The sequence below is a fragment of the Balearica regulorum genome, chromosome 1 (genome assembly GCF_011004875.1).
Source record: "Balearica regulorum gibbericeps isolate bBalReg1 chromosome 1, bBalReg1.pri, whole genome shotgun sequence".
In the NCBI taxonomy this organism is placed as follows: domain Eukaryota; kingdom Metazoa; phylum Chordata; class Aves; order Gruiformes; family Gruidae; genus Balearica; species Balearica regulorum.
In genome coordinates this window covers 21,327,114-21,337,370 of record NC_046184.1, presented here as the reverse complement: position 1 = coordinate 21,337,370, position 10,257 = coordinate 21,327,114, and the positions used below count along the sequence as shown (strand labels likewise).

General features: G+C 47.1%; 1 protein-coding gene across 1 annotated transcript; it reads left to right on the top strand.

The window, feature by feature from the left end:
* Positions 1-22: 22 nt before the first annotated feature.
* PIM3 (Pim-3 proto-oncogene, serine/threonine kinase) lies at positions 23-5,371 on the top strand. Its single transcript, XM_075742636.1, has 6 exons — positions 23-775; positions 1,135-1,244; positions 1,419-1,469; positions 1,782-2,145; positions 3,426-3,602; positions 3,773-5,371. Exons 1-6 carry the CDS (start codon positions 691-693, stop codon positions 3,955-3,957), a joined length of 972 nt encoding a protein of 323 aa, XP_075598751.1. The 5' UTR covers positions 23-690; the 3' UTR covers positions 3,958-5,371.
* Positions 5,372-10,257: the final 4,886 nt, after the last annotated feature.

Genomic DNA, 10,257 nt, shown 5'->3' with positions numbered 1-10,257 from the left:
CCCTCTCCCTCCTCCCCCTCCCCCCCCGCCCGGCCGCACCGTGGGGCGGGACGGCAGGCTGCAGTCCCAACCGCCGCACCGCGGGCGCCCCGGCGCGGAGGGGAGGGGGCGGCGGGGAGAGGTGTTTCCCCCTCCCCCGCGGAGGGATATCCTCGGCGCGCTCTACGCGCTCTGCCCGCACCAAAATATTGGGAGTTAAGAGGCGGCTCGGCGGCGCCGCCGGCTCAGAAGCGCGCGGGCAGGCACGGCGGCGCGCGGCTCCTGCGCCCGCCACGGCTCCACTGCGGCGCCCAGCCCGCTCCCCGCCGCGGCGGCCCCCGCAGGGGCGGGTTTCACGCGCGGCCACCGCAGCCCCCCGGACCCGCCTGCCTCCGCCAACGGCTCCAGTTCTGCCTGCGCGTTCCAGCGCCCTGAGCGGCTCTCGCCGGTTAGAAGAGGGAGAGCGGGAGCGGCGCCCTCACCGACTGCCTTTCGCCCGAGGACTTGGTGCGACAGCCGCGTGGATCTGTGCCGGCGGGGACCCCCGAGGACTCCGTCGGTGCCCGCTCCCGACCGAGAAGAAGGTCTCGGCGGCCCGCCGCCTCCAGCCGGCTCCGGAGAGAGGAGAGCCGCGCCGCGCCGACGAGCGCTCAGCCGGGAGGACGCCGGCGGTGCTGCCGCGGGGGACTCGCCGTACCCCCCCCTCAGAAGATGTTGCTCTCCAAGTTCGGCTCGCTGGCTCACATTTGCAGCCCCACCAGCATGGACCACTTGCCGGTGAAGATCCTCCAGCCAGGTACGGCGGGACGGCGCCGGGGCTGGGGTGTCCCCCTGCGAACGCAGCGCGCCGGGCGGGGCGCGGACCGGCTCCCTGCTAGCCCGGGGTGAGGGGGACGGCGCCCCGCAGCCCCGAAACTTAGGGGTGCGCTACTTTTCCTTTTTTTTTTTAACGTTGGAAGAAGACAATTTACTTAAAAAAAAAAAAAGAAAAAGCCTTGGTCAGAACTAGGGCAGCGTACACAATACGCGTTCTCCAGGCACTTCATTTTGGGGCTGTTATTATTTTTCTATTTTTTTATTTATTTTTTTGTTTTAATTTTCGGCGAAGCGCGGCTGCGGACACTAACGCGGTGTGTTTCCCTCTCGTTTCCCCAGTGAAAGTGGAGAAGGAGCCGTTCGATAAAGTCTACCAAGTGGGCTCCGTGCTGGGCAGCGGGGGCTTCGGCACCGTCTACGCGGGGAGCAGGATCGCCGACGGCTTGCCGGTGAGGCGCGGGGTGGCCGCACGGCGCTTCCCGGGCGGGGGCGGCGGGCGGGCGGGCGGCAGAGCGGCGCGGCGCGGAAGGCTGCGGGCGCGGCCCGGCCCTCGGCGGCGGGGCGCAGGCTGCGCTGTGCCCGCCCCGCCGCTCACGGCGCCTCCTTTCCTTCCCGCTCCGCAGGTCGCCGTGAAGCATGTGGTGAAGGAGAGGGTGACCGAGTGGGGCACGATTGTAAGTACCCGGGGGTGGTTGGTGCGCTCCGGGGACGCTGCGCGGCAGCGGGGCTCCGCCGCGGCGGGGCTATTGTGTGGGCGGCGGGGCCCGCCCCGCTGGCGCGGCCTCTGCGTCGGGGGGGGGAATTTGGCGGGGGTTCGCCGCCGCAGCGCCGCGCCCGCCCCTCGGACTGCGGCAGCGGTGGAGGGGGCCCGCCGGCCGCGCCCTCCTCCCCGCCTTCCCCTCCCTCCCCTCAGCGCGGGGGCGCCCCGGGCCGCGCCGGCCCCCCCCCCCCCCCCCGCGCTGACCGGCGCCCCTCTCTCTGCCCAGAGCGGCGTCATGGTGCCCCTGGAGATCGTCCTCCTGAAGAAGGTGGGCTCTGGCTTCAGAGGGGTCATCAAGCTGCTGGACTGGTACGAGCGGCCCGACGGCTACCTGATCATCATGGAGCGGCCCGAGCTGGTGAAGGACCTCTTCGACTTCATCACGGAGAAGGGCGCCCTGGACGAGGAGACGGCCCGCGGGTTCTTCCGGCAGGTGCTGGAGGCGGTGCGCCACTGCTACGGCTGCGGCGTGGTGCACCGGGACATCAAGGACGAGAACCTGCTGGTTGACCTCAGGACAGGCGAGCTGAAGCTGATCGACTTCGGCTCGGGGGCCCTCCTCAAGGACACGGTCTATACCGATTTCGATGGTACGTGCCCTCCCCGCGCCTGGGGCGGCCCGGCTGCGCCGGTTCGGCCAGACCCCCGCACCCCTCCCGGGGTGATGCCCTCCCTGTAGCTGCCGCTTACCCCGTTTCTGGCGTCGGGCAGTAACGAGCGATGCCTCTGACGCGGGGGTTCATGTCAGGTCCATCGGTAATGGAAACCTTTGGACCCGAAGCAGCTTAGGGGGGTGTTCAGTTGCGTAGGAAAGAAGCGATTCCAGGCAGTGACGCAGCAGTTTATATTTCCCTGTCTTGGAAAAAAGCGGGTTTTTTTCCTAGAGGGCGATCTGTTTACATGGAGGCTTCGCTAGTGTCGGATGTTTCCATGTGTGGATATGCAGGTTTTTTTATATGCGGCGCTTTTCTTAACTCGAAGCGGTAGCTCCCCGCCCCCTTTCCGCCGCTGTCCTGGAAATCCCGCATTGCAGATTTTAAAGCGATGGGGGTAAATACACTCTCTCGAAATGACTTGAGGTTCGGGGCCGGGCTTGGGCGCTTTAGAGAGGGGAAAGGCGCAGATAATGGTGCGTGTGACAGGAGGGAGCATCTCCCCCTGCCCTTCGCGTGTGACGGATGTATCGGGGGAGCCTCTCCCTGCCCCCCGCTGCCGCACTCACATCTGTTTGTTGTGAAACCCGAAGCCCCGCCGCACGTGACCCCCGGCATCACGAATTCCCGGTTTTGTTTGGTATCCAGGGAGCCCGCGGGCAACCGGGGGCGGGTTGCGAGAAGCTGCCGCAGAGAAGCCCGGGGGAAAGCGGGGGGGGGGGGGGGGGGGACTTAAAAACATGGAAATCGTAAGCGGCCCTATTTTGTTTACTGCCTGGCGGAATTGGATAAAGCAGATTAGCCCGGTGTAAGACGGGCAGACCTGAGTTTCACCTTCTTGCCGCCCTCCCGTCTCCTCCCCGCCAGCCCCCTTTGTCCTTTTGTGTCTATTTTTGGTGTGATGCTGCAGACGCCACGTGGTCAGTGAAAGGGAGCTTGCCTGGGTAAACAGTCAGCTGATGGGGCTGTGTTATTCCTTGCAACAAAATAGCACAACGCAATGGGCCAAGTCTGTTGATGGTGTAACCCCGCTGATGACCTGAAATTACACCGCTAATTGCTTTGGCCCATAACAATTTAAAGCTGCCTTTTTTTTTAAAAAACTCCCAAATGACAAGTTTATGAATTTAAATTAGCCCTGCTAAAAGGAGCTGAACAATGGAGAAACACCCTAAACCTTAATTTTTCTTTTTTTTTTTTTTTTTCCCTGCTTTTAGGAACAAGAGTATACAGCCCTCCAGAGTGGATCAGATACCACAGATACCATGGGAGGTCAGCAACAGTCTGGTCTCTGGGAGTTCTGCTGTATGATATGGTTTGTGGAGACATCCCTTTTGAGCAAGATGAAGAAATCCTGAGGGGCCGATTATACTTCAGGAGAAGAATTTCACCTGGTGAGTTGTATAGGGGGTCAAATGGGGGTGCTTTTTTTTTTTGCCTTTTTTCTTATTTTAAGTTACCTACATTTGAGCTTATATGGGCGGATTTTTTTATTCAGGACTGTCTTTTTACTTTCCTAGTCTAAAACTGGTTTTGTTTTTGTGGTTTTTTTTATTCGTTACAGAATGTCAACAGCTGATCAAATGGTGCCTTTCACTGAGGCCTTCAGACAGACCAACACTTGAGCAAATTTTTGACCATCAATGGATGCACAAATCTGAAGTAGTAAAGTCTGAGGACTGTGACATAAGGCTACGGACCCTTGATACTGATGTATCTAGCACAAGTTCAAGTAATGAGAGTCTGTGAATTACTAAGGACCTCGCACTGGGAGGGGAGCTACAAGCAGAAAGACCACAGTGCTGCTGCCAATACGTAGGAGGGGCTAGAAAAATGCATTCATTATTCTGTAGTTGAATCTTTGTCTGAGGGACTTGATTTTATTTTCCCCCTTTGCTGGTTTCTGCTTTGGAATGAGAGATTTCCTTTGGAAACGCTGATGTTTGGGAGTTGCAGGCCAGTACTTAGTCAAAGACTGACCTTATTAAGAAAGCAGTGACCTCTTGAATACATGGTAAACTTTTTTGCTCTCATAGAGCCTGGACTAGATTTTATTTGCTTTTGAGTGCCTTTTTGAAAGCTGCTTCAGTGGGACTTTCTTTTTTGAGCTGTGTATGTCCAAAGAAGATCCAGTTCATTATAGGAATTTGCTCCCTTTAGACTCAGTGCTGGAGGAAGCAGCTCCTATGATGCATTGGAGAACATGTTCGGTGATTGAATGAAGTAGTCCCATCCACTGGTGATGGAATACTTGAACACAGACATTTCACTCCTGCCCCCCCCGGCCCTTTCCAAATCCAACCCACCTCTGCTGCTCAAAATATTTCCTATAGCCTGCACAGAAATATGAACAGGTATATCAGCTTTTTTTATCAGAAACATTTATTCATGTTTCCTTTTATCATCTCTACCACTGGGCATGAGAAGCCCCTTTCTCAACTCCCCCCGGCCTTTTGTCACCCTGCGAGTCTTAAAGTATGTATGGGCATGTTGAATGCACAATCAATGCAATATTCAAGGACTTTACTTTTTTTTCCATACCTGTATAATGTGTTTATGTAAACTTGGTTTTTCCCATGTACTATACAGTTATTTATTGTTTGGAGTTTAGAAAGACCTCCCACAGGTTTCAGCTGTGGCTATTTATTTGGTTAATTTATTTGGTTAGAGTTATTCAACACTGTGCTTTCCCCTCCTTCTCCCCATGGGAATTCTAGTGGATTACCCATGGCACTTTTTTTCTGCATTCCTGTCAACTTTTGTTTAAAAAAAAAAAAAAACCCAAAAAAAGACTTTTCTGACCTTATCAATTTTTGTTGGAAGATGGAAAATTGTTGTACAAAGTCTAATTTAAGGGAAATAGAATGACTTTTTAAAGTTAGTCAGTATGCCTTTTGTCTGGTATTACTGTACCAGAAATGTAAAGTAATGCTGTTTGGAAGGGTTTTAAATTATTGACATTGTACAGTCTCCGTGCATTGGCTCTGGAAGGTAGAGTGGCAGAGTCATAAACCTTAATTTATTTTAATAGCTGTGTTTCTGTGATCTGGTTGCATTTATGCAGCTTGGATTTGGATTTTTTTTTCTTCTGTTTAACAGTGTGAAATGTATGGAGATCATATTTTTTATACAGGTATTTCAATTAAACTTTTTTTGTATATAAGTTCTGTGTTTGTGTGTTCACTTCTATCTTCACCGTTACTCTTGATGCCAGCTGGGAAACATATTCTGGTACCTTCCCTACCTTGTAAAGGCCTACAGGAGCTGACCCAGAGTTAATAGGCGTTAATATGTCTATGCTATTAAGCACCAACCATTTTTGGAAGAATTAAGCAATCCCTCATCTTGGCTGTATCTACTTCTGGATCACTGTATTTGATGTTGAACTGGAGAAGGTGTACAATACAAGACATAGAAGGGAATTGACCAGTAATTGTGGGAGTTTTAACTCTGTAAACACTGAGTAACTGAAATACCACTGTGCTCAGTGTACAGGATTTTTGTAGTTGCTGGTGGTTACTGTTTTCACAGTTGACATGTTTACTTTCCATTACATTTAGTTTCCTTCCTCCTGGGGGTGGAAGGGGATTTCCTGTGCCCTTACAGGAAGGGGACGGCATTCTTCGAGAGCGGGGCAACTGTTTTCCTTCTGCTGTCTTAAGTTACCAAAAAATACTGGGGTGTCACTTCGTAAAGGAGTGGGGAACATATGCCATTCTCATCCATAGCAAAGGGCAAGAGAAGTGTCCTCAGCACTTGGTGTACTGGGAGTAAAGTCCTGCAGATTACTGAGTTCATCCTAGTTTCTCTGCAGCTAGAGACTGACCTGACTTGGTCTTTTTGCGGGGGTGGTAGTGATTACTAGGTTTAACTACCACAAAGGGATCTAAAAGGTACATTTAAGGATGCGTTTAGTCGTTAAAGGTGTTTTGTAGTAGTCAGAGTAAAGGGCTAGGCTTAGAATCTGTTGGGTTTGTGTTATTTCTCTTTGTGGGGATCTTTCTGCCAGCTCATCTACTATTATTTTGGTTCCCTGTGGGGAATATCTCACTTGCTGACATCACATCAAGCTCGTGATGCTAACAAGTTTAGACTCAAAATGCCACTGAATACCCGGAGGTAAAGCAGAAGGGGAAAGACCATTTTTGTGGTGTACAGTTTTCTGATGACGTAGGGGAAGGTGCTTAGCTTTTTCTCGGCCATAAAAAGGAAGTTCAGATGACTCTTGTCAGGGGAAAAACAAACACACACACAGTTGTGTCCATCAATTTGTCCGCTTTCTGCTTTTGTTCCTTTTTCATTTTAGACTTGTTTCTCCAGTTTTTATTCAAAATATGTACATATGCTAAACCTAGTGCCTGGGAAACACATATACATGAAAATGCATATTGTTGGAACTCTATTCACAGAAATAAAAGATTTTACAGTTAAAATTACTTAGGAAAATCACACAATCATCTCCTTAGAGAAGAATGCTTAAAAGTGAAGATTGGGAGTTTTAATTGATTATCTCTTTTGCTTAAGAGAAGACACTCAGATAAGCTACAGGAGAGATGATCCCAGCGCCTAGCGCAGTTCTTTAGGGAAGCACGTTTCTAACCACAAGTAGTCCCTGGAGAAATTCCAGTAGCTGATGATAATTAACATCTTCCACTCCAGTGGCTTCGCATGCTCGCAGCTGTTGAGAGGGGTGGTAGCGAGGCCGTACGGGTGAAGCTTCAAAGGGAAATTCTAAAAATACGTTTGTAAAGCTATTGTTGATTGCTGAACTAGGGACTTTCAACACTTCCACAGGAGCGTACGTTACTTTCCTTAGCTTCATAGAGAAATGCTGTTGAAGCGGTCTGTTTTGCAACATAAAAACTAGGTTTTTCACCTTTTGCTACTGAGGCAAAATGCATTAAAAGGATAAAGGTCAAAAGGACACGGGCGCGAGTGCTGACTCCCCTCTGGGATTAGCTCAACATAAAAGGTACACTTTCAGTACTGCACAGGCAGCTTTAGTTGTGAAACTCCCCTGTACACTAATAGAAGCCACGTGGCTGAAACACCATATACCGAAAGTAATGATTTGTAAAAATAGCTTTTCATTACAGTTGAAAGTTGGAAAATGATGTGTTAATATAGTTCCATTAGCTGAGTGTTACTGTCAAAATGAGCAAGTTGGTGACAGCTCTTGGTTTCTCCTGAGCTTCTATCTGGTATTTTAATATCATTAAATGTTACTTCTCTGGGATCCTCCTCTTCACGCTGTCTCCACATTAGGGGAGAACAAGCTTGGTTTTCAACAGCACAAAAGTAGAATTCAGCAGATCATTCAAAATACTACAGTTTAAATCACAGCCTGTTTTAACCTTGACAAATTGATTTAGCAATGATCATACCTATGCACATATGTATGCTACTGCCTTCATAACAGGTATTTCAAATATATATGTATACACACTGAATATATATATACACACACACTGAAAGATCTTTAACAATCTAGTATTTTGTGTAATTCATATCCCTAATAAAACTCATTCTCCTTCATGCATAAGCGTACATTCACTTCTCTTTTTTTTTTTTCTTTTAGTTAACTAAGGTTATATTTACTGAAGCAGATGAACAAGAGCCCTTTGAGCAAAACTATCAGAAGGATGTTAGAAAGATTGACGAGGGTGTGTTCTCGCCAAACACTTATGGTTCTCTTTCAGTGGTTTACTGACCTCTGTTGGTGAAATTAAAGTATATGTTCCGAAAATAATGATGCATAAATTGGGAAGAGAGATTTTAAAACACTGCTGACTGATATTTTTAGATATAGAAAAGTATGGCTAATACTTAAATATCCCACAATGTTTGAAAGGCTACCATTACAAAAAAAAGGGGAAAAAAAGAAGATACTACAAATATGAAAATAGCTTTTCAATAAAAATGGGAGAAGGGAGTATGAATTCAAATGGTTGTCAACTCTACATCTAAGTCACAGAGGTAACCTGCCTGGTGAGCCCCCAGTCACTTACATGACTCTTGGCATGAGCATTTACGAGCATATTAGCCCTCATTCTTCCACTTCATTTCAGCCACGATGAGAAGCACTTGTCTTCTGGCGTACAGATGGGCAATAATTCTCAGCAGCATAACTAGATAACATAACAGAACATTGTGGCCCTATCAGCTTATTAATAGTGGATTTTTTTTCTACTAACAGCAGTGATGTGACTCTTGGTAGCAGAAGTCAAGATGGTGGCATTTTAATTTCATTGCAATGCACAGGTTTTCTGATATTGCACTGAAGTTTGCTATGCTTATAAATTTGCAATTGCTTAGTTTCATGGTTATCTGTGATTTAAAAATTTAATATGTTTTTGCCTAAGGGGTTCCTTCAGGTAGCTGATACACAAGAAACATGTTAAGCCTTGGTTACATTGCAGAGCTGCTGAACAAAATGATAAGGAGGCCACAAACCCAAGCACTAGAAATAAATTTAAATTTGTATTTAGACAGGATTCCTAATTAATTTCAAGGAATGTTTGTCTCAAAACTGGTGCGTTCATGTGGATCAACAAGAAATATGGGCATAGGGACCCGCCAGTCTTTGTTTTTGCTGAAGAGAGAAGCTAGAGAACCCCAGAACTGGGATCTAACTCAAGGCAAAATGAGGAGCAGTAATATAAATCCATGAAATTCTTGCAGAGATTTTCTTAGCTCACAATCCCACTCCTTCTGTTCCAGTAAATTTAAAAGGTATTCAATCTTCTGTGTACTTTGCTGCTCAACATCTTACTATTACTTGTAATATGGCCTGGCACACTCAAGTTTTAAGAAACATTATGTGGTTTCCAAATTTCTGTTAAAATGTACATATTTATATCTCAGACACTAGGATTTCCTTTTCCTTAAAAAATGCCATGAAGGAAATGACTTGCCTATGGAAGCGTGATGCTTACATAACAATATAAATGCAATATAGGTCTCAGATTAGCCGTGTTTAAGCTCTAATTAATATGGTCTTAGTAAGAATGTTATCTATTATAGTTAATACTCTACTAATTGACTACACAAACCATTATGTAAAAAGCTGCTTATACTAGTCCAGTAAGAGAATTAGTGAGACGCATACTTTAACTTGCACTCTTTCTCAGGTAAGTCTGTGTTAAACCTTGAAATTACAATTAAGTCATCGGCAACAGAGCATCTTGTGGTTCACTGTGCTTCTTTGCTTACTGTTAATGACTCAGCAGTCACTTTTACTCTCCAATCAGGAGCAATGAAAGATTACAGAAAATTATACCGAAAACTGAAGGGTATTTTGCTCCAGTAAAAAAGTTTTGCTTGCAACACCTATTTTGGTAATTTAGAATGGCCTGGTTTCAGGACCGAAGTTTGTGTCTCCACTTTTGCAGTTCCCCTGTTTTAGGACAGAAAAGCATAAGCATCAAATAACAGTCTATTCCGGTTAAAATATATAAATATGCTAACAAGCATATTGTACGGTTACAGGTTAGAGTGGGGGTCCTCTAGATGGTTTTATTGTTGCCAAAAGTTTCCAAACCCAATAGCACCACGAAAAGGAACAGTCTCTTTCAAGATCCTCCTGTGGGAAGACATCCATTAACTGGGGGGGAAATGCTCTCATGTTCAGACTCCATGCAATGGGGTTTTTTCCTGCTTTTTTTTTGTTTGTTTGTTTGTTTGTTTTGTTTGTTTGTTTGGGGGTTTTTGTTTGTTTTTAAATAGCAAAAGCCTTACAACACACAGATTTACATCAGCATAGAAAAGCATAACAAATCTCAGCTTTCCAGAGGTAACTTGTCTGTTGTCCAAGCAGGTTAATAGATAGCAAACACAATCCACAGGAAGGCAGATGAAGTTTTGGGAAGGTAGAGCTTTATTTCTGTGAGGATAGCTGAACACCAGAGTGAACTGACTGTGGAGTAAATCAAATCATTATTTTTAGAAACAAGCTTTTTTCATACAGCAATGAAAAATTACAGCTGATTTAAAAATACTTTGGATTTCATCAGCCTAATGTTTATTAGTTAACAAAAAGAGATTTCAGTC

Excerpts from the sequence above, each read along its gene's own strand:
- PIM3 (XM_075742636.1), top strand. The coding sequence starts at position 691 with ATGTTGCTCTCCAAGTTCGGCTCGCTGGCTCACATTTGCAGCCCCACC. Across the intron at positions 1,245-1,418 it reads GGATCGCCGACGGCTTGCCG|GTCGCCGTGAAGCATGTGGT; the intron begins GTGAGGCGCGGG and ends CCCGCTCCGCAG. Across the intron at positions 2,146-3,425 it reads GGTCTATACCGATTTCGATG|GAACAAGAGTATACAGCCCT; the intron begins GTACGTGCCCTC and ends CCCTGCTTTTAG.